Source organism: Cygnus atratus, chromosome 20 (genome assembly GCF_013377495.2).
Source record: "Cygnus atratus isolate AKBS03 ecotype Queensland, Australia chromosome 20, CAtr_DNAZoo_HiC_assembly, whole genome shotgun sequence".
In the NCBI taxonomy this organism is placed as follows: domain Eukaryota; kingdom Metazoa; phylum Chordata; class Aves; order Anseriformes; family Anatidae; genus Cygnus; species Cygnus atratus.
In genome coordinates this window covers 266172-288978 of record NC_066381.1, presented here as the reverse complement: position 1 = coordinate 288978, position 22807 = coordinate 266172, and the positions used below count along the sequence as shown (strand labels likewise).

Below are 22807 nucleotides of genomic sequence, written 5' to 3'. Positions count from 1 at the left end.
GGAAATAAAAGCCAGGGCAGTCGGGCGCACGGTGAGAGCATGGCAGTGGCACGGAGCTGGAGCACCTGTGGCTAGTGGCGGCCTGCGGCGAGCGCTGCGGCCTGGCTGTGGGTGCGCCATGGGCGGGATCACTGCCACTGCTATAAATAAGGCTCACAGAGAGCTGGCCTGGCAAACCCAGAGCTGAACCAAGCAGCGTGGAGGAGACAGCGTGGGACAGGGGTGGGGCGAGCCACACTGAGGAGGAGGTGCCTGTGCACTGCTGGGGAGGGCAATAGCGCGTGCTCCATGCCAGTGCAGCATCTGTAGGGCTCAGGCACTGCCAGGATATGGACTGCAGTGCTGGGGCAGACTACTAAGGGCTTCTCAGCTGGTGTGGCTCCTGCAGCAGGCACTGGGCAATGGCACAAGCTCAGGTGGGGCTCCCAGGACCCTTCCCGGAGCCCCTCGTTGGGCCATGCCCTGACTCCGACTTCGACTCTGACTCTGAGGATGCGACCATGGGTGGTGCAGGGCCTGGTGCTGGGGTTCAGAAACCCTCCCAGGTCATCCACAGTGGCCACTTCATGGTGTCGTCCCCGCACAGCGACTCGCTGCCCCGTCGGCGCCACCGCCATGCTGAGCCCGAGGCGGCTGATCCGCGGAGCATCGACCCGACCCTGACCCGGCTCTTTGAGTGCATGAGCCTAGAGTACAGGTGAGTCCGAAAGCCCTCGCGCCCAGCATGTGTCTCACTGATCCCCCAGCTCTCTGAAGGCGTGAGTCTGGCACGCTGGAAAGGCTGGGCTCCCGCAGCGCTGCTCCATCTCCAGGAACCTCATCTGCTTGTCCATTGGGTTGTAGTGGGGCATCTGCTCACAGAACGCCATCCTGGGAGGTTTCAGGGAAAAAAAGCTGGTGCTGGAGAACTGCTATGGAGCCGGATGAGTTCTTCCTCTCTTAGCACGTAGCTTAACCATCCTCCATCAGGAGATTTGGAGTTACTGCACTTGTCTGCAGCACCCTGCACCCCAGCCCTGCACACTCTGTAGAGCACCAGTAACCTGTGTGCAGACAACACTTAGTCTTTGGCAATCCAGCCCAGAGCTGTGCCCACTTGTCCCAAAGTTATTCTAGGTCATGTGGCAGTGGCAGAACTCCAGCCTGGATGGCTGCGCAGGGCTTTGTCCAGGACCTGCTGAAAGCTTCCCCCCTTCTCTCCAGCAAAACCAGATGGGTGACTGTGTCGTTCCCCCAAACATACAAATCACCCAAGCCCAAGGTGCGAGGGACGTGCTCACCCCACATACAGCTCCTCGGTGACAACAGGAAAGCCTGCAACTTGTTTCTTAGCACCTTGGGCCATGTTCTTGGAGGCAGCTCCCCACTTCCACAAAGACCTCAAGGCTTTGCAATCTGTCAAAGGGTAACTTGCTATACAGACCTCAGTGCAAAATTATTTGCACAGCTTTCCCAAAAATCCAAGTGAAAACCTGGAGCTATGATTACCTATTGATGCCTTGTGAAGATAAAACCCGGACAAAATAGCCTTGAAGAATTGCCCATCTCCTGGTCCCACGTTGGCCTCTCAGGTGTGCCTTGAAGTCCTTTGGAGCTTGGCATGGTGGCATATGTGGTCAGTCTCAGAGTAGTTCTGGTGACGCCGGGTGCTGTGACGGTACTGCGCAGGGTACTAGTTGCCACGTAGCTGTGTACGTTTGGCCCATCGCCATGTGTCTGTGTGCCAGCCTGCATGGTTTGCTCATAGTTGGTGAGGCACAGCTCTCATTTGAGGTGCTGGTGAGGCTGATGCTCTGCAGAAATACAGTGAACTTCAGCATGGGGTGGCCCAGCCAAGGGTTGGTTGCACTTACTGCCAGGTACTCATGCAATGAGTAGCCTCACTTTCCTTTGCTCTCCCAGCCCCACACTTGCCTTACTGTGAGTCTTGCTGCATGGGGCTGGAGGAGCAGACACTGCTGCACCCCAGAATGTGTAGGCTCCTGACTCCTGAGATGCCTCCGTGTGCTCCTGAGCTGTGGTGCATCCCAGGCAGAAGGGAGAGGGGCAGGATGCAAGTGCTTTGGCAGGTGGAGCAGACCAGAGGAGCCAGGACTGGCCCTTTTGCTGCAGACATGACTCCATCCCTCCAGACATCTGTACCCCTTAGACACCTGGGCCTCACTTTCCTCCTGCATGACAAAGCATGAACCATCCCCAATGGCGAACCATCACATGGCGAACCATAACTGCAGTTGGACAGTAGCCCTCAGTGAGGAGGATCCACATCAGCTACAAAGTTTTACTGCCACCACTGATGGGCACTCCAGAGCCCAGAACATTAGAGACGTCTTTTGTATGTCTTGGCACAAGACTAGGTCTTGCTCAGCACCTGTGAGAGCACGTCTTTGTCAGCCCTGGAGTCAGGGCAGCTGCCAGTCATGGAATACAGCAGGGAGATTTTGACATTAGATGATACCCAAATTCATGCTCAGTTCTTCTCTTTCTTGGAGGCCCTTCCATGCTTACATGCTCCCCTCCTCCATCTCACAGCCATTGTGCTCTGCAGCTTTGCAGCATCCTAAAAACAGATCAACAAGAAGCATTGATCAGAGCTCAGGTTCAGGTAAACTTGGACCTGCAATGCAGCGCTAGGTATGCTTCTCCACACATGAGACTGGACCCTGACTGTAGAGCCAACCGCTCTGCTGGCTAGCTGCCCTTCAAGCATTTGTTTCCTCCCTTTGGAAACCCACAGCAGCTTTGCTAATACATTTTTGACAGCCTTGTGAGCAGTGGTTGGAGGAAGGTATCAGAGTGGTTTAAATGGAGTTTAAAGATATTTGGCTGACCTGCACTTTTAGTTTCATCTGATTTGATACCTCTCTTCCTCAGCTGCCATTTCACACCTTCACTCCCAGCCAGGTTCCTCAGACACAGTGTTGGTGCAGCACAGCCTCAGCTGGAGTGACCAGCCAAATATTTTCCAACCTTTAGGAGTGCATCCATAGTTATGTTGTAGACTAACTCCTTAATGAAGCAGAAACCACAGAAAGGTGTCACCTCTGGAGTTCATAGTCCAACCCCTGTGCTGGGCATGGTTAATCCCAAAGTCAGGTCAAGTTCCTCAAGTTCCTTCACCATTTGAAGTATGGAGAAGACGAACGATGGAGAGCAAGGATGATGATCCCACTGCTTCTGTCCCAGGGCTTCACTGCTCACACATAGAACTGTGTCCTCCATGACTCCAATAGGAGTTTCCCTTGTTCCAGTTTGTGTCTGTTGCCTCTTTGTCCTTTCTCAGTGCATCTCTGAGAATTATCTGTCTCCATCACCTCCATAACCTCCTTTGGGTAGTTGAAGACTACCTTCACCTTCCTCTCTTCACCTTTTCTTCTTCGGGTGGAACAAACATAGCTCCCTCAGCCTCCTCTTTTCTGTCATGTATGTCAGTCTCCCACCATTTTGTCATCCCCTTCCAGGATCACTCCAGTTTTTGGACTTCCATCTTTTCCATCTTTTACTGGGGGTGGTGGTGGGGGGGAAGCAGCAAATCTGGACACAATATCCAGATATGGCCTTAGAGGTGCTGAATAGAGTGGAACTATCACTTCTTGACCTACTTGCTGAGTGGTGTCTGTTGCAGCCACATACCCCTTGTTGTTCAAGGCCTGGCTCACACTGTTTCAAAGGAAGGTAAATATGCTAAACTCTCTCTAAAAATACTGTTTGTTTTGGTTTTTTACAACTGTTTTTTAATGACTGTAGCTGAACAGTGTTTTGACTAGCTGTAACTCCACCCCTGTCCATCATTCCTCTGTGGCACTTCACACATATTTATGGCAGTCCCATCTCAGCTTGAGCCATTGCGTCGAGGATCTCTCATATCATCCCTCCATGGGTTGGACAGTTCATCACCTCCTTTGTGAGCAAGAAGCACCCTCTCCACATCAGGGCTTGCTTCCAGCAGTAGCTTGTTTCTTCAGCTCCCTCAAAAAGCAGCATCTCCCCCCACCATGGTCTTGCTCTTGGTGCTGGGGGCTGGCATGAAGCAGTTCCGAGGCCCTTTGTAACCATTTTCCAGGACACTATTCTCTTTTCAGCAGCTCTTCTGCCAAAGAGTTAAGGATTGTCATCCACTCCTTCCTTGCAAGAGACCATCTTGCTGCTTTTCTTGAGTCTCTTCCTTAGACTGTTGTTTCTCATGTCTGTCACAGGTGGACCTCCCTGCAGTACACTTGGATTCCCCAGGTTTCCCCAAGAAGCTGCACATGTGCAGCCAAGCTCCTTCAGGAACTGTTCACATCTTTGCCCCAGCATAATCAGCCCAGCTGAGCAAACTCTTGCTTCCCAAGAGCACAGTGCCTCTCCCAGCATCCTATCCTGCCTTCCAGGGGCTCCTGGGCTCACACACCATCCCACCTCATCCTGTCCCACCTCATCCTTGTAAAGCAATTGGAGGGAATCATTGGGTGGCTATCCTGAGGAACTGTCCTCCTAAGGGAGAAAAATGGGGTGCAGATGGGAACTGCAGACTGCAGGTTTGTGTGGTCCCATCTTGTGCAGGTCTGTCTTGTACTTCAGGGAAAAAAAAAAAAAAGAAAAAAAAAAAAAACTCTTGTAGTTTTTTCCAGAGTGTGTTTTAGAATAACCTCTTCTTCTCCCCTGCCTGTACTGGAAGGGGAGATTTCACAGGTAGGGATATCGGAGTGGAGTATTAACTCTGCCACTCTCATACGATTTAAAACAAGACAGGCTTGGATTACACCCTTGAATGCTAATTCTGTGCTAATTCATCCTCTTGGCAAGCTGATAGCAGCCTCTAAGGCTTTCCTAGGAGAAGTGGAATTGCTGCTGTTGCTTTGCCATGTTCTCTAACTGATTCTCTAATTCCCAGTGTCTTAAACACTCATGCACAGAGCAGGAAGAATACAGCAACAGAGCAGGCAGGGACCACCCCAGTGATGAACACACTGAGCTGTCCTCTTCCTTTCTCTTTCTGTCAGGATTAGCCTGCACTTTCCTTTGCCCTCCCTCCTGGCAAATCACTCAGCCTCAATTCACTACAATTCACCAGCATTCGCCTGTGCAAAGTGCGTTCCTATGAACTAGTTCAGGCTGGTTGGAAGTGGCTAGTGCAGATTTGGTTGCATCCATCTGATGAGGCTGCAAGACCGAAGACTGTCTCAATGCTGTGTATGCCTGAGCTGCAAGGAGCCAGGGCACTCTGGCCACAGGAGCAGAGCTCAGTGCTGACAGCAGCCCCAGCTCTGCAGATCTCCATGGGCTTTGCAGCAGTGGGTGCAGCTCCTGCTGTGAATTGTCAACATGAGGGGCAGCAGCGGGCCTGCAGAGGGGGAAAGGCTTGGGCACGGCTGAGCCTATCTGTGCTGCACTGTGGGTGTGCTGTCGTTTACAGCAGGAAACTGGTTGTGTTTTCTCAGCCATTTCCCAAGGATTTGGGGGCTGTTCCTGCCCAAGCAGAGTGCGGAGTGCAAAGGAGTTGGTCCGGTGTGCAAACCTGCTCCCATGCTGAACCTAGCTTGACTTGCAAGCTGTCCAGCTTCCCAGACAGTTATTCGCAAGAGGATTTAAATGACTTCCCTTCTCATCTGGGGCACTTTGTGCGTTCTTTGCACTGAGGTAAATGGCTGCCCACAAAGCAGAGCTGTAAGGATGTAGTCACTCCTATCTGTGAGAAAATACACAGAGCACCTCCATATCTAATCCTCAGCAGTACCCACACTCTGTTAACATCTCTGTCACAACGCTGCCCTCAAATCATCCCAGATACACCCACACCAGCCTCCACCACACGCCTGCCAGGGCAAAGCACATACTTCCCTGGAGGCAGTAGAGCAAAACAGACAAGCTGGCAGAACAGTTTTTTTTCATCAATACAACACAGTAAAAAAAAAGCTCATGCAGATAGTAGGGGCATTTTCACGACTATCTGATTTGAGCACAATCACTTTTTGCTTTGGGCATTTTTTGGGAAAACTGTTGCTAGATTTTTAACTTTATCTCCCAGATTCTGGATTATCGATGTTAAAAACAAACAGTCAAACAAACAAACAAAAACACCATGATTTTGGTACCAAAATTTGCAAGAAATTGAGTATGAGCTGTTAGGACTTCCAGGAAAGGCTGTCATTTTTCAGCCAGCCTGCGGCCAGTGGGGTCCCTGCTGCCTGTGGAACAAGGGGGTTCTGGTGGCTCTATGGGGACCTGCTTCTGGCCGCTGTTTCTGTGTACTTGGGAAGGTCAAGCAGTCTCGTGCCTGCAGGAGGACCTTCAGCTTAGCCTTTCCCCTCCTGCTACAGCCCATTTCCCTTCAAGCAGCTCTGCATTTCACCAAGTCATTCCTTCCCCCTCCTCTTGGCATTGATGGAGAGCAAAACACTCATTTTGCCATGAAAGTAGGGGCTGCAATGCTTAAACTTCTGGGCAGGCTAAATGAATCGTGGAACAAACAGGTGCTACTGGCTGAGCCAGAGGTGGTGCTGGCCAATGCCAGGGTTGGTCACAGGGCAAGCTCCACTCCCACCTCACCCCGTCACACAGAAACCCCTTTGCCAGTTGTGGGGTCCAGGTCCCCATTCCTCGAGCTCTGCAGGGCAGCAGGACACATGAACTGTGCCAAGGCGCACCAGGGCATCCCAAACCTTTCTCATGGCTCAGTGTGGTGTTTGCATCCATCTCCTTGGGACATAATTTCAGGAAAGGGTGGGGCCTCTTTCAAGGCAAACCAGTGAGCAAAGATCAGCGTGATAAGCTCCAAAACTGAAAGGATCGTTAATGGAAGAAAAAGGCAGTTAGTGGTGAGGCTCACAGGCATCCCCTTTCTGCCTCCACGTCCCATGGTGCTTGGTGGCTGTGGCCCCACCAGCCTCATGCGTGGCCAAGGCACCCAGCTGCAGCCCTAGGGCTTGGGGCCACAGTCTCTGGCTGCTCCTTTAAGCTGGCTGGTGGCATGGGCAGCACTAGCAAGGAGTGTGGCTGGGTAGCCTTGACCAGCAGGAACTGGCCACGTGCCCAGGAAACCCGTCCTTTCCATTGGCTCCTCTGCTTGGCACCACCGCACTGTTTGCCTTGTGCCACCGGGGAAAGTTCAAAATCCCTGGTGATAGTGGAGTGGCCAATGCATAGACAAGTCCTTAACTCTCTGCGGGCCAGAGCCATGGGGATGTGGGTCCTTCTCCAGCCCCCTGGGGCCGTGGGTCAGGGCTGGGTGAGTGGCCAGCAGCCGTGGCTCTCCCTGGGGAGGGTGTCCCCCTCCACCCCTGTGGCTCAGAGCTCTAGCTCCCAGACATGTTCCTACATCAGGCTCTGGAGTTGTGGGGCACCTCGGGGGTCCCTGCGCCTTCTCCCAGCCCCAGCCAGAAGGCACAGGCAGCGCTCACCTCCCATCCACAGAGCCAGTTGGGGACAGCGTGGAGCATTTTGCTATAGGTACTGCTGCCTGATTGGGACACCTGTATGTAACAGCAGTGATGTCTCCCTGTTGCCCAAAAAGCCACCTCGCTCCGTGGGGCAGAGGGACAGGAGCACCCTGCAGTCTTGGCCACCGTGTCTGGCAGTGGGTGGCTCTTGAGGGAAGCACCATGGGGATGTGGCTGTGTCGCCAGCTCTACTGCACTGAGCTCCTCCTTGCCAAGTCGCTCAGCCACAGAGGGAGGGAGCCTTGCGGGCAGGACAGAGACAGCCTCTGCCATGGGACCCAGCTGAGCCGAGACACAGGAAGCAGATTTCAAGGCACAGTTAATGCAGAATTGGCCAGAGTCTTCCTTAGAGGGTGCACAACGGAGGTTTCATGAGTTTGAATGGAAAGTGTGCTGCTGCTTAAAGCATTAGCAGGGCTTAACTCTCCTCCCCCAGCACCTCCCCGTGGACACCTGTCCCATTATCTGCAGGGTACGTCCAAGGAGATGCTGCAACAGGGGAATATGCCCCCACACACCCAAGCCCAGCCTTTACCTTTCCTCTTCTCTGCACATACAGGGAATAAGAGGGACCTGAAGCAGAACTGAGATTTTCAAGGGAGAAACTTTTAGCTGGAGAGGGACAGGAGGAAGTGCAGCTGTGGCCTTTCACATGCACTGTGCTCCGTGTGTGAATGCTGCCCATGGGGAGCAGCCCAGCCTTCATGAAGCTGTGAGTGAAGCTGTCATCACCCAGGGCCATGTGCTGGCAGGTGGGAGAGCAGGAAGAGGAGGAAAGGAAATATTCAGGATCCCAAACCTGTGACAGAGAGGCTGGCCAGAGGATCAGGAGAGCCAGGCAATAAGGCAAAGAGACCCCAGCCTCTCCCACAGGGCCCCATGGGGCAGCATGACTTTGGGAACCTTTGTGCAGTGCAGTTGGGTGCACAGGAGGGTGATGGGTCCCTCAGCTGGAAGGAAATGAGCTGCAGTGCTGGCTTCGTGAAAGGAAGCTTCCCACACTGCAGGCTGTATGAGGGACATCACCACCACCATGGAAAGCTGCACAACAAACACTGCTGCCTCCAGGAGCCTGGAAACATGGAAGGAGGGAGCCCAGGCCAGGCTGGGAGACAGGGTAAGGGGGTGCAGGGTGGCACCAGGTGTAGGGTTGGGTGGAAAATGAGCCCAGGGCAGTGCTAGGCTGAGGACAGGGCTGGTCCTGTCTCTGCCCCTCCTAGGGCAGAAGTGAGTGTCCCGTAATGTCCTCAGGCTGCATCTCCTTCTGTCCCCAGACCCACACAGACAGCTGTCCCTGCCTGCCTTGCTGCCCGTGCCTGACCCTGGCTGAAGTGGTTTCCAAACCTTGCCTGGAGTTAAAAAGAGGCTCAAAAATAGCAGTCCCAGTGCTGCGATGAGTCAAGAGCCACAGTAACACATGCTCCCAGTGACTTGGCTGGGTGGGCGACTTCCCTTCCTGGCCCCTGGGGCTAGAATACAGCTCGGGGAAGGTGGGGTCTCACCTTGGAGCAATGTTTAGAGTCTCAGTCAGTGAATTCTCTTGTATGCTGTGCTTTAATCCCAGGGGCTCCAGAAGCCTAATGTGGGTCTGCAAAGCTCCTGGCTTAGGTCTGTGCTGCTCTCAGTGAACAGGAGCTCAGGGTGCTCCTATGGTAATCCAATGGGTCCCTGGCAAGCAGCCTGCAACAGAGCTGTGAAGCTGAGCCACATGGCTTTGCCTGCTCCCGGACCTGCTGGCAGCCCTCAGTCTGTCTCAAGGCATGGCCTCCTTGTAAGGCCCCAAAATGGGAGGGCTCTAGCATGGTCCCCTTCAGCCTCTCTTTTGCCTGGCATTTTAGTGGAAAGCTGGTGTCGCCAAAGTGGAAGAATTTCAAGGGGCAGCGGCTGCTTTGCCGGGATAAAATCCGTCTCAACAATGCTATCTGGAGAGCGTGGTACATCCAGTGTGAGTATGGGGCCAGACCCTGCTGCCCATGTCGAGTGCCGGGCAATGCCATGTGGGATGGGGCTGATGCTGGGGCAGCAGAGCTGCAGCAGGTGCCCAGCCCTACGAGTGCACCGGCTCCCTCCCCTGTGCAGGGAGGGGGCTGTGGGCAAAGCGGCTGTTTTCCCATGGGCAGATGTGGAGCAGAGGAAGAACCCCATGTGTGGTTTCATCACCCCCCTGGAGGGATCTGAGGCTGACGAGCATCGAAAACCAGAGGTAGGGTGTGGGCCCTCATTGCTCCTGTAGCCAGGAGCAGGTTGGGGGTATGTGTGTGCAGCTGGGAGCTGGGGACATCGCAGGAGGTAGAGCCCCCATCCCAGCTTGCTGGCTTTGCAAGATTTGCTGGGGAAGGCATTTACGATGTGGCCCAAGGAAAACCATTCCCATCTGTGGGGTGCCTGGGGTAGGCAGGGGCTGGCTGTGGGGTGCCAGGCTGGGGGATCAGCCCCCAGGGTGCCACATGGCCATGATGCCCCAGTACTGTCCACTCCCACAGGCTGTCGTGCTGGAGGGCAATTACTGGAAACGCCGCATCGAGGTGGTAATGAGGGAGTACCACAAGTGGAGGATCTACTACAAGAAGCGGGTGAGTGGCCCTGTCCCTGCTGCTCCCTGCCCCAGTGCGACGATGGTGGGACAGGATGGCAGTGTCCCTGGTGCAGAGACGTGGCTGCCTGGGAGCTGGCCAATGGTTGCCCCCATGGTGATGGTGGAGGGGACTTGGCGGGGTCCCGTCCCTGGCTGCCTGTGGTGCTGTGGCGCACTCTGGCAGTCTGACCTGGGCTGGTTCTGCCTTGTCTTCTGTATGGCCCGGGGCTGGGCTTGGCAGTGCACCTGCAGTGCACGTGCTGGGGTGGGACGAGCAGGGCTCACTGCATCACCCCGGCTGGGCCGCGATTCGCTGGCAGCAGCGGCTCAGCCAGGCAGCACGTGCCTGCAGGCCGGCTGGCCCGGTGTCACCCTGGGAGTCATTCCCGGGCAGGATAATCTAGCGGTGGCCCGGGTGGCACCGGCCTTGGCCGCCCGCCATGCAGGGAGGAGCATGATGCCAGCCTCCTCCCCAGCCGCTCGCTCAGCCTGAAAAAGGCCGGGGTGCCGCGGGAGGCAGTGTGCAGGCAGCCTCACACCACCGCGCACCTCTCCACCAGCCCCGCTGCTGCCCTGTGCAGTAAAGGCAGATGTGAAGGGGTGGTGGCCAGGGCCAGACCCCAGAGCAGGCAGTGCGCGTGGTCCTGCTGGCTGGCAGGAGGTGACTGAGGGGCAGGGCCCGCTGCCCCCTCTGCCCTGCCCTGGATCTGCCCACACCCCAGCTGTCACCTTCTTCTCCTTCCAGCTCCGAAAGTCCAGCCGGGAGGGAGAGCTCTCCAGCCCAAAGCAGGTGAGTCTGCTGGGGAAGGATGGGCAGCGGGGAGAGGGGCACGATGTGGAGCCCTGTGCCAGGCAGCTCAGGAAAAGCACAGTTGAAAGCCCCCTGTCCCCGATGTCTGTGGTGGCCACTGAAGGGGAGGCAGTTGGGATGCTGATTCACCCTCCAGAAGCACCAGTGTGCCAGGCTGGAGGCCCTGGGATGAGGGAGGCTGCAGTTGTCTGGGAACTGCTGGGGCAGCAGCCAGGGAGGCAGGCATGGGCCCTGTCTGCAGGAGGTGCCCACCAGCTCCTTTGCTCCATCTCACCCAGGACGAGGATGCCTGGAGACCAACGGAGAAATGGTGCAACCAGCTCTTCTGCAATGTGGTGCCCATGCTGCTTGGGAACGAGGAAGAGGAGCTGGGGGGCAGGCAGCACTTCGACTTGGACACCTTCCTATCAGACATCTCTGACACACTCTTCACCATGACACAGACACCCAGCACCCACCAGGCGCTCCCAGAGGATGGTAGGTGCCCCAAGCCATGCTGGAAGTGGAAGAGGAGGTCCAGGCAGACAGCGTGCCCAAGGCACATGTCTGCCTCTTGGCTTCAAAGCGAGAGCTGCTGCCTTTGGCAGACAGGGCCCCCACCAGTGCTGGACAACCCCAACACTGCTGCTGCCCTGGAAGCACAGAGCTCCCAGTGGCTGCATGGGGGCCAGCCCATGCTGTCCAGGGCAAGATGGGCTGTGGTGCCACAGGTGGCTGCCAGGGAGGCCAGGACTCGCCTCGCACCAGACTCCATGGCAGCTATGCCAGTCTGGAACTGCTCCTCATTGTCCCTGCCTGGCCCGGTTCCAGGCAGCTCCTGCAGCACCAGCCAGTGCCAGCTCCTGCACCCGGATCAGCCGTTTTTTTCTCCTCTTTCTCGGAGGGTTGTGAGTGGATGAGGCCCCAGACGTGCTGGTGGGCAGGGTGGTGGGATAGGATGGCCCTGGAGGCTGGGTTCCTGCAGGAAGAGAACCCATCTGGCTGGCTTTGCTCTGCTGTGGGGCAAGGTGCAGCAATGCAGTGTGGCAATGGTGTGTTGGTTGTGGCAATAGGGCAGGTGCGAGGACAGCCCTGGGGGAGGGGGGACACGGGATGACTGGGGGTGCAGTGCCCTAATGCTGTATCTCTGTGCTCTTCCAGCATATATTGGGAATGCTGACATGATCCAGCCAGACTTGGCACCCCTGCAGCCCAGCCTGGATGATACCATGGAGATCTCAGGTAAGAGCCAGCCTGGATGCAGAACCACATCCATACAGCCCGGTGCACTGTGCACACCATGGCAGCCCAAAGTGGAGGTGAGAAGTCTGGCCAGGACCAAGAGCTTCTGGGGGCAGAAAGTGCTGACCATGGAAAGAGCAGCAAGAAAGGGCCGGGGTGCCCTGGTCCACCATAGCAGGTGAGGAAGAGCTTGACCAAGAGCTGGTAAAGGGGACTTCTACAAACAGAGGGTCTTGCCAGGTGTATGAAACCACCTGAATTTGGCTGCAGATGGAGGAAGGACAATTGTCCCCATAAGAAAGAGGAAACCTCTAGAGAGCAGGTTCTGTGCTGCCACGTCCCTCTCCTCACCCCTCTCTTGCTGGCCAGCCCCAGGCACAGCAGCCTGGGGGCTGCATTGGAGCTGGGCCCCTGTGATGGGCTGTGCTACATCCCTTGATGACATGTCACTGTCCCTGCCAGGTTGGCCCCAAAAAAACAAAACTGCCACTGGTGTCCAGGCCAGACAGCTGGGGCAACGGGGCTGCTGAGGAGGATGAGTGAGCAACGTCGGCCCTCTTCCTATGGGGCTGCCATCAGTGCTGCCAGTTGTGGTCTGCCTGTGACACGGTGCACTCCTTTGTAGCAGTACAGTGTCTGTGAGCACTAGAGCATCAGCTGGGACATGTCCTGGTCCCATCTGTGCTGTGCCATGTACCCATGGATCATGCGAGGGCCAGGCGCTGCTGGCACACACTGCACCAGAGACCATCTCTGCCCTTGAACGTGCTGAAGCCAGTAGCCTGGGAGCACTTTCTAGGGGGAGCAGCTGATGTGGCCTGGTGGCTGCAAGCCTCCCATGTAGCTGGCGGCCTCAGACAGCACCAGCATCTTTGGACTCCTTGGTGTGTCTCTCAGTGCCCTGTGAGTGGAGCCTGGCTGGGACTCCTGGAGCTCCGTGGCCAGCCTCCATTTCCCACTTCCCTCCACTGGAGGAAACAAAGCGGCTTGCGCCATACAGCTGTGGGCTGATGCAAGACCAGATGCTGACGGGGAGCAGGGGCAGCAGTAGGCACCCTCATGTGCTGGGGCAGGTGGTGGGATGCCCCAGGCGTGGACGGGTTGGGAGGGCTCTTGCCAGCCCTTCCAGCACATTCGCTCCATGTATCCCATTGGGGCGAGCCATGCTGGGAAGAGGGTCTGTCCTCACTGCTAGCCATTGGCGTCCTGTCCCTGGGTGACCCGGGTGGGCACCAGTCGCTGGGTGGTGAGACAGCTCTGAAGGGGTCAAAATAACACGTGCCATTCCACAGGGAGGTCCTGCATGGCATTGGAAGGCTGCACTGACCCCTTTTAAGCAGCACCTTGCAGCAGTGGTGTCATGGCAGCAGCCCCAGTGCCTCTCTTTCACGGGCCACACTGCCATCCATGCTGCTGTTGTGCACCCAGTGCGGCACAGCCTCATCAGCAGCAGGAATTGTCAAGTGGCACTACCCATCTGAAGCAACATATTTCTATGAGCAGTCAAATTGTCTTTCTTTTCCTGGGTAAGAGGCCTGCATTTTACTCCTGGGTGCTGCCTGCAAATGGGCTGGGTCTTACCGCAAGCCACTAAATGGCAGGAAAGCCTCCACACGAGGATGTGTGAGTGTGCCAGGCGGAGGTGTGGGAGCAGAGAGGAGTGCGCACCTCAGGCTGGGCTGGGAGTCTGCACTTGTTTTAGACAGCACAGCTGGGGTGTGCAGGGCCCTAAGTGTGACCACAGGGCCATGGGGTGAGTAGGGAGAGGACATGGTGGTCCTTTTCCAGGAAGGGAAGGCTGATGCTGAAAGCTGGGTGCTGGGTGCCAGAGTAGCAGGTGCCAGTCAGCTTAGGACCCAAGGCTGCTTTTGCAGTGTGTGTGATGGCTGATGGTGGCTCGAGAGCAGGGATCCCTCGGCAGCCTTGTGCAGAGCAGCATGGTGTAAGCATGCGGGGTGGGCACTGCAACAGCCTTGTTGGGGCTGTGCCCAGAGACCACACATCTCATGAACGAGGCAAGCGGAGCAGAGATGGGGGCTCAGGACTCCTGAAGGGTCACAGGGCTGTCACTGTGCCTGGTGCCTGTCACAGAGCTTGGTGCCTGTCAGTCAGCAAGTGCAAGCCAATCCCCAAATGAGGAACCACCTCATGTCCCCAGTGGGTGCCGGAGCATGGTGTGGGGCGGATGGAGAAGTCCTGATGGCAGAGGCAAGGGAGCAGCCTGGTGCGGTGCCCGAGCTCTGCTGGCACCGCGCTCCAGGTAGGACCCGCTCTGGGCACTGGGTTACAGGGGCCAGGTTGGCCAGCTCGTGGGGTGGCATCACCCTGCAGCACTGCAGGGCTCGCAGGGCGCCCAGGGCCGGTGCTGGAGGGTCCTGTATTTGGGAGCAGGCTCTGTAACCTGGATCCCTTTGTAGAGCAGCCCCAGGATTGAGAAGGATGCCAAAGGCTTAGTGTGCTGACTGCACAGGCTCTTGTCCCCCAAGCAGCGGTGTGCCCTGGTCACACTGCACAGCCCGGGAGCAGATTGGGTCGATGTGACAGTGGAGAGGAGCGTGGGCAAGAGCTGCAGGGTGGGTAAGGGGCAGGAGAAGGGGAGGACAGAATGCCCAGGAGGTTGCCAGCTGCTGTGCTGGGCAGGATTCACCATCCATCCCGGCAACACAGTGAGAGGCACAAGAGGAATCGAATCTGCAGTGCTGGGCACCAGAAATGCCTATAAATACACACAGCTGCAGTGCTGGTGGCAGGGGGCAGCTTGGCATGGGCACAGAGAAGGGCCAGGGGCAGCATGGAGCTGGGTGCTGCACCTTGGGGAATGCTGAGACCCTGCCTGGCCATGCCACAGCCCACACCAAGTGCTGGCCCTGGAGGGGCAGGAGTGGCTCTGCCATGCTCCCAGGCATTTGCCATGTCCCTGGCCTCAGTCCAGGTGGGACTGGGAACAGGGTCTGAGGAGGATGTGCTGCAGCCTCCGAGGACAGTGGGGCCATAAGGATCCGAGCACCTCAGAGGCCGTTTCCATCATGAGAGCTCTGGTGCCGACAGCAGCCAACTCTGTCTTGCAACAACCTGTAGCAGTGGGCTGGGAAGAAGTGGAGTGTCAATGTTGCTGCCCATCCCTGCAAGGGGCACGTAGACAAATGCTGTCCCCAGCCTGGGGTATGTGGGCTGCAGCTCCTCTCTGCAGGGCTCATGGGGAAGGGGCAGAGTCAAGGAGAGCAGAGCGCCTGCCCTGTGTCACACCAGTGTTACCCTCAGCCAGCAGTGTGCTGTGCGGTATGGCACTGCTGGGATTGCCACGGCATCCCTCTCTGCTGGCATTTCCTCCGCCAGTGTAGACTTGAAAGGGTCTCAGGCTCAGAGGTTTTGCCTCTCCCAGTGAGGACACTCCAGGCACTGGAGCCTGTGCCAGAGCCCAGAGGAGTCATTGCAGGCCTCCTGGTGCCCAGGGCACAGCTGGGCAGGCTGGGCAGCCAGGGTCAGCCTGGATGTTCTTGAACTGGCTCTGCTGTCAGCAGCATGAGGGCCTGAAGGCAGAGATGCCCATGTCAGCTGAGGATTTGGCCCTGTGCTGGAGCACAGCTGGGTGCTCCCCAGCAGAGACATGGGTGCTTGTGTACTGGACCAGCTGCTTGGATGCAGAACCTGTGCCACAGGCTGTCAGGCAGCTGCCTGCAAGCCCATCCAGTGCTCCTGCTCCACCTTACAGGGAAACGTACATCCAGCAGCCCCATCCCCACCCCACAGTCATTCTCACTGGAGAAAAACCCTCCTGGTGGTCGTGTTTGGTCCAGTGCTGGCACAGGCAATGGTAGCCCCAGCACAGAGCCGAGGTGTGTGTGGGGCTGATGTGCCCCTGGAGCTTGTTTCACAGGGGAGGTGATTGCCCCAGGCATAATGCCAGCGCTTTGTGCCGTGGCGTCTGGGCCTGCAGAAGAAGCAGGGTTGTGGGAAGGAGACAGGAAGGGAGAGGGAGTCGCAGCAAGGTCACGGGGCTCGGCTTCGGGAAGGCCATGGGATGTGGTTAGCCACAGGCTGCACGCAAGGCAGCACCAGACCAGAGAAGCAAATGCTTGCGCCGACCCCAGCAGGACTGTGTCGCGTGGCTCAGGGACAGTGCGACCTGATCCTCTGAGTTATGTTGTGTTGGCCACGAGACCAGCTCCACAGCTGCCCCACAGCCTGGGTGGCATGGTCCCTGCCACCAGGGCTGGCTCGGGAGGAGTGGGAAGGGCCCAAACCCCCTGGGAGTAGCTGGAGCACGCAGCTCTCAGCTGGGTGTCAGGGACAGGAACGGGGATGGGGTCCCCACCCCTGGGTGGCATCCCTGGGCGGGTTTTCCTGTCCCAGTGCCTGTGGCAAGGCTGGGCCTAGGCGCGTGAGTTGCTTCTTCCCTCTCACCATGTGAAACTCCAGTGTTTCACAACAAGGGCACTGGATTTGCCCATGGAGCCAGCAGCTGTCCTGGCCCCCCAAGGTGAAGGTGAAACAGGCAAATCTCCACCAGCACCAGGCATGGCGTCTCTCTCCAGTGTGCCCTGGGCTTGTCACCCCTCTCCAGGAGCAGTTCATGGCAGCAGGAGCACTCCTCTGGCCCCTCACTGCCCACCACCATCTCTCTACTTTGTCCCGCAGATATTTTCATCAGCCATCGGCCATTGCCTGCACAGACACATCTGGGCTACCAGGAGCCACCCTGCTTTGTGACTATGGCTGAGCCCCTCTATGGTGGCGGAGGGGCCATGCCTGCCAGCCCCGATGCCCTGCTCCCTCCCAGCACCCTCCTCCAGGTGAGCGTGACCCCAGCTCATGGCCCACAGCTGCCAGTGCCCAAGCCACCCCTCCTGACACGTCCCTATTTCCTGCAGCCTGGCGGTGCCTCCCAGCTCAGCCTCCATGGTGCCTTCCTCAGCTCCGAGCAACCCCCGCCACCATTGGCCCCCGAGCCCCCTGCTGCGGTGCCTGGCAGCCTCAGCCCCCAGCTCAAACACAAGCCCTTGCTGCAGTACAACTTCCCTGGCAAGTGCATTGGCATGGAGCCGCTCGGCCTCCCCTACACACCCCCTAACCCATCCCCTGGGCCCCCACTGCTGGGCCCAGAGCCCCCATTTTCCCCCGCCTCCGCCCCCCGCTCCAAGTTTCCCTACACTGCCTCACCCAGCCCCTCACTCCTCGCCCACCCCGTGTCCCCACTCTCCACACCATGCTTCGCCCAGCACACCCCAGGCATGGGCTATGCTGTGGACATGGTGCCCCCAGGGTACCCTGGCCCGGCTGCCCCCCAGCACCTGCCCCACACTGCACCAGGCAGCCCCAGGTTTGCAACCCCAAAAGGGCCGTCCCCTGGCGGGAGCGGGCGGTCGAAGGCAAAGGCTGGCAGCACCAAGGCAAAGAGGCTGCCAGGGCCCTCCGTACCGCCACACCTGGCCGTGCCCAACCCCTGCCTGACCCAGCTGCTGACCACAGGTGAGGGGCCGCAGGAGACCCTGGGGGGGTCGCAGGGTTGGGGTGAGTCGGTGGTGGGTGGGGGTGCTTGGGGGTGTTGGGAGAGGGAGGCCCTGCTTCCTCCCTGGGATTTGGATGCTGGGGATGCGGGACTGGGTGTGTGGCTGTCCCCACGGTGAGGCAGGGAGTGGGCAAGCAGCGCCAAGCCCAGAGGCAAGGACACATGGGTGGGCGCCCCCGCCCTCTGCTCCTGGGATGGAGACGGGGGCCAGTTGGCTCCAGGGCTTCACCACCAGCACTGGTGCAAAGTCCCCGTGTCCCCAGCTTGGTGTCTACAGCCTAGTTGGTGTGAAAGGGCTGAGGGGCCGGCTGTGTCCTGCCCACCCTGCTGCCCACATGTGTGATGGGACAGGTGCCATGGAGGATGTTTCGTCCGTTCCTTTGTTTGGCCAAAGCTTGCTGGGGGTATGTGACTGCACCGAGGCTCCCAGCTCACAACACATGAGGATTTAAGGGGCTGGCAGTAGCCTAGTGGTTGCACTGCTCGCCTCCCCTTTAGCTGCATGCTGGGGTCGCGGGTTCGAGCTACACCCTGCGATGCTTTGCGGGCTTCTTTTTTGTAGGGTGATGGTTGGACCAGATGATCTCGAAGGTCTTTTCCAACCTTAATGATTCTGTGATTCCATAATTCTATAGGATGTCCCCGATGCAGGGAGCAAAAGCACCTCTCTCCAGTGGGTGCTTCAGTCTTCCCTGGAGCAGACGGGCAGGGAAGGGGCTGCAGCAATGTTGGTGCTCAGGGCTGGCACCCCCATGGGGCAGGAAAAGGTCACCCAAGCACTGGCAGCCTGATACAGAAGCACCCTTCTGCTCCCCTCTCTCTTGCAGCCAAGCAGGAGCCAGCCCTGGATACCTCGCCTGCGCATGGTCCGGCACTCCTGCCTGCATCCCCTGTCTCCCCGGTAAGCACTTGCATACCCCTTTACCAGTTGCCCCCTCTTCCCCCTCCAGGTTGAGAATTGCCCTCCTGGTTGCTGGGGAATGGGTAGGGCCACCATATAGCAGGTGGAGAGAAGGGGGCTTCACAGGGTCCCCATTGCAAAATGGAGCTGGATGCAGATGGGGCATGTGGCTGGGGTGCCAGGGAGGCTTGGAGCAGCGCTGGGTGGGAGTCACCCAAGCATCTTTTCAGGTAAAAAAAACTGGGCAGATCTGGCAAACATCTCACTTGCAAGGCCCCTGCAGGTCCCCCTGCAGTGTTTGGCCATTAGTGCCGGGGCGCTGACCAACCAAAGGGGCCCTGTGCTGTGGGTGAGGTCTGGTCCCTGGCACACACAGGGCACTGGCCCCCAACCTCCTGCTTCCTTCTGCCTTCTCTCAGCAGCAGAGCAGTGTCCCTGACGTCCCTGCCGCCTTCCTGTCCAGAGTGGCCCAGCTGAGCCCAGGGCTGTCTCCTGGCTCCAGCCCTTCCCAGGCAGTGCCAGTGCCAGTGATGCTGGCGGGTGCTGCGCCAGGGCCGCTGCTGGTCCCCAAGGTGGAGCGGCTGTCCCCCACATCATCTTGTGGTGAGTCTGGGCACCCCAAGGAGCCCCACTGGGAGCTCCCCCAGGGCACCCTGTTTCCTGCAGGGAGCCTGGACCAAACACAAATTGCTTCTGGGAAAATTTAATTTCTGCTTTGATTCCAGCTGTTTGCAGTTACCCACCTGAGTAGGAATGACTTCTTTCTGCTGGGGAGGGCACAGACCTTTTTATCTGACTCTTTCTCCAGGAAAAAAAAAAAAAAAAGAGGAAAAGACAAAAGCAGAAAAATGTCAGAGTGTGGTTTTGAAAACCCAGAGCTTGGTTTCTGAGTGGGAAGCACCCTGCTTTCACCCACAGAAACCAGAGTGGGGGCTGGAAAACAGGCTCCCGTGTCATGTCCAGTTTCAGTTTGGTGCTGCAAATCACAGCCTTACAGCCCTCAGGACTCTATCCTGGTGGTTCCCACCCAAAGAAACATTGGGAATTTAAAATATCACTTACCAAATGTTCCCATTTTCTGAGCAGTTGTAAAGTGAATATGATTTGGAAAAAGACAGGACAAGACAAGGTTGGAAACCAGACCACCAGCTGAGGGGGTAGCTGCCCTGGAGCCAGAGCAATGCTGCAGATTGCTCCCCACTGCCCATCCCAGCACAGGACCCTGGTGTCAGCCCGTCTTCCCCAAGCATCCTCTTTTATTATCCAGGCAGTGACTGGCCCAAGCCCAGACAGGCCTCCTCGGGACCCACTGCAGGGCTGGGCACTGGCATCTCCCTGCATCACCCCACATCCCGCAGGGGCAGACCTGAGTCCAGCAAGGTATGGCAGGAGCAGGCGCTGCCTTCTCTACGGGGGCAGCATCTCCATGTGCACCCCCTGCCCTGCTGCCCAACCAAATTCACCCCCAGCCTCACTGCAAGCTTTGGGTCAGCCCATCTCTGATGTGGCAGGAGGCCCGGGGCCACCTCCGCTGCCAGGAGGTGCCTGACAGTGCTTGCCCACAGATAGAAAGCCGGCGTATCACACACATCTCCGCTGAGCAGAAGAGACGCTTCAACATCAAGCTGGGCTTTGACACACTGCACAGCCTGGTGAGCACGCTGAGCACCCAGCCCAGCATCAAGGTAAGCGTGCAGGGCAGAGCAGACCAGCTGGCCAGCTCTGGGCACGGGGCATCTCCTGGGGATGGTGTGCCCCCAGGCTGCACCAGCACGCGTGGAGTCATGCCCAGGTTGCCTCGGATCTGCAGCCTGTTGCAGAGACTTCCAAGGCTTGGCAGTGGGGCGCACAAGACCTCGTGCCTTTTGCTGCCTCAGCCCTGCTCCCCTGCAGGTCAGCAAGGCCACCACCTTGCAGAAGACAGCTGAGTACATCTGCAAGCTGCAGCAGGAGCGGGCAGCCCTCCAGGATGAGGCACAGCGGCTGCGGGAGCAGATCGAGGAGCTCAACAGCTCGATCAAGTAGGGGGGCACAGCCAGGGGAGGTGGGAGGGAGCTGCTACCTGTGTCGGGGCAGCCAGGCAGGGCAAGCGGCAATGCCACGGGGCAGCAGCCATAGCAAATCTTCTGAGCACCTCCATGGACCTCCATTTGCCTGTCCCCCCCCCCCCCCCCCCCCAAACCCTACCTGGGGGATTTGCTCAAGAAGTAGAGCTGTGTGGGACCAGTGTGTGGGCATATGCCCCATCACTACCCTGAGAGCAGGACAGTACCGACTCGAAATGTGCAGGGCTACTGAGCCCCGCTGAGAGCTGAGGGCCTGCTGGAGCCTCTCCCTGCAGGGTGGCTGCCACAACTCCCAGCCCCCTGACTGCAGACTCACAGTGCTGCTTGTGCACCACAGCCTGTGCCAGGAGCAGCTGCCAGCCACAGGGGTGCCCATCACGCGCCAGCGCTTTGACCAGATGCGCAGCATGTTCGACGAGTACGTCCGCTCCTCCACGCTGCAGAACTGGAAGTTCTGGATCGTATCCTTTGGGGCTGGTGCCTGTTCCTGGCTCTGCTCCCTCCACCAAACACCGGGTCCGCTGGTCTGCCCACTCAGCCCACTGCTGTGTCCCTCCGGCTCAAGAGGCTCTGGGGATGACACACGGTGGGAGCCCGCTGAGATGCTGTGGCTAAGGGGAAGCTTCTGTTACAAGGGAGTGAGCAGAGTAGGAATAAATGATCAGTCCTTGGGGAAAAGGGAAGTCACCGGTGGAGCTGAGCTCACTGTTGCCATGCAGGGAAGAGCTCCTGGTGGCCTGAGGAAAGGACCAGGCACAAACCCGGTGACATGAGGACTTCACCTTGGTGGCCAGTGTAGCACACCCTGGAAACCAAGGTGTGCCCATGCCTGGGACACAAGTCTGGACTCCACACAGTGGAAAGGATGAAGGGGGCCAAAGGCCAAGGAGTGGCGGACGGGATGGTCAAAGAGCTGGGCCAGCTTCTCCATGAATGGGGATTAGACACCCTGAGACCATCAAGCCTGCAGAGACCGTGAGGTCTGCCAACCCCCAGGTAGCAGAAGCAGCTAGGGCAAAGCAGAGCTGGTTCCTCACACGGACTAGGGGAGGGCTTTGTGGTTCCTTCCACACAGCAGTAGGGGTCCTCAGGCTGACATGGGCATGCTCATGGTGGAGGAGGTGCCTGCTGTGGATTACTACACACACATTCACCAGCCCCCAGCGTTGTTCCCTGAAGCTGGGTATAGCTTGGGGAGCACACGTGCTGGTGTCATGCTCTGCTTTTGGGCACCCGCAGAGGACACAGCGTGAGCCAACTCCTTGATCTGGTCTGGAAGAGCTGTCCTTTGATTTCGGCAGCTCCAGCTGTGACGCAGGTTGTGCAGCTCTCCTGCCGCCTGCCCTTGGCTGTGTGATGCAGGCCACGAGCTGGACCTGGCTCCCCGGGGCGCCCACATGCCAGAGCTGCGGTGCTGCAGCATCCGGCCTGGCGGGGTGGATGGGACCGGGGTGCTGGGCCCTCTCCTGGTCCACGGAACGGTCCTGCTGACGCTCGCATCCCTGCCGCCTGTGGGAGGATGCTGCCCACACCAGGAGCTGGTGGGTGGGAGGCCATGACCAAGCTGGCCCTTAACTCCTCCGCTCCCCTCAGTTCAGCATCATCATCCGGCCCCTCTTCGAGTCCTTCAACGGCATGGTGTCCACGGCCAGCGTGGAGAGCCTCACCCAGACATCTCTCGCCTGGCTGGACCAGCACTGCTCCCTCCCAGCGCTTCGGCCCAGTACGTAGCCCTGTCCCCAGCTGGCCAGGTGGCCCGCGCCGACCGGCTCCGCAGCTCCGGCGGGGAAAGCCGGAGGGAAAGCGGCCGGGGCACGCCGGGGCCGGGTCTGCGGCACCGGCCGCGGGCACCGACGAGCCCCTCGTCTCCCCGCAGCCGTCCTGAGCTCCCTGCGGCAGCTGAGCGTCTCCACCTCCATCCTCAGCGACCCGGCGCGCGTCCCCGAGCAGGCGACGCGGGCAGTGACCGGGCCGCCCCGCGGCAGCTCCTCGTAGCCGCCCCGGGGCCGCCGCGCGGGGCCAGCCTGAGCCGGGCGCCGGACGAACGCCCGCCGGCGGCAGCGGGGAGCCCCGGCAGGGCCGTGGGGGGGGGGGGAACGATATCCGCGTGCCGGGGAGATAAAGGAGCGCGCTGCCGCACAGCCCCGGGCCTCTTCCTGCCGCGGCAAGGGGCGGGGCGGGCGGCAAGGGGCGGGGCCGGGCGGTGGGCGGGGCCAGCCGGCGGGGCGGGGCCGGTCAGCGGGGCGGGAAGGGGCGGGGGCAGGCGGGGCGGAAGGGGCGGGGCTAACCAGCGGGGCGGGGAA

At 58.6% G+C, this 22807-nt stretch overlaps 1 protein-coding gene across 1 annotated transcript; it reads left to right on the top strand.

Annotated features, from left to right (window-relative positions):
• Positions 1–401: 401 nt before the first annotated feature.
• MLXIPL (MLX interacting protein like) lies at positions 402–22526 on the top strand. Its single transcript, XM_035559171.2, has 17 exons — positions 402–697; positions 9260–9366; positions 9542–9624; positions 9905–9994; positions 10742–10786; positions 11086–11284; positions 11948–12028; positions 16667–16821; positions 16900–17497; positions 18365–18438; positions 18861–19041; positions 19706–19818; positions 20004–20123; positions 20332–20459; positions 20842–20965; positions 22098–22227; positions 22381–22526. Exons 1-17 carry the CDS (start codon positions 402–404, stop codon positions 22497–22499), a joined length of 2643 nt encoding a protein of 880 aa, XP_035415064.1. The 3' UTR covers positions 22500–22526.
• Positions 22527–22807: the final 281 nt, after the last annotated feature.

Excerpts from the sequence above, each read along its gene's own strand:
- MLXIPL (XM_035559171.2), top strand. The coding sequence starts at position 402 with ATGGCACAAGCTCAGGTGGGGCTCCCAGGACCCTTCCCGGAGCCCCTC. Across the intron at positions 12,029-16,666 it reads TGATACCATGGAGATCTCAG|ATATTTTCATCAGCCATCGG; the intron begins GTAAGAGCCAGC and ends TTTGTCCCGCAG. Across the intron at positions 20,124-20,331 it reads GCACCCAGCCCAGCATCAAG|GTCAGCAAGGCCACCACCTT; the intron begins GTAAGCGTGCAG and ends GCTCCCCTGCAG.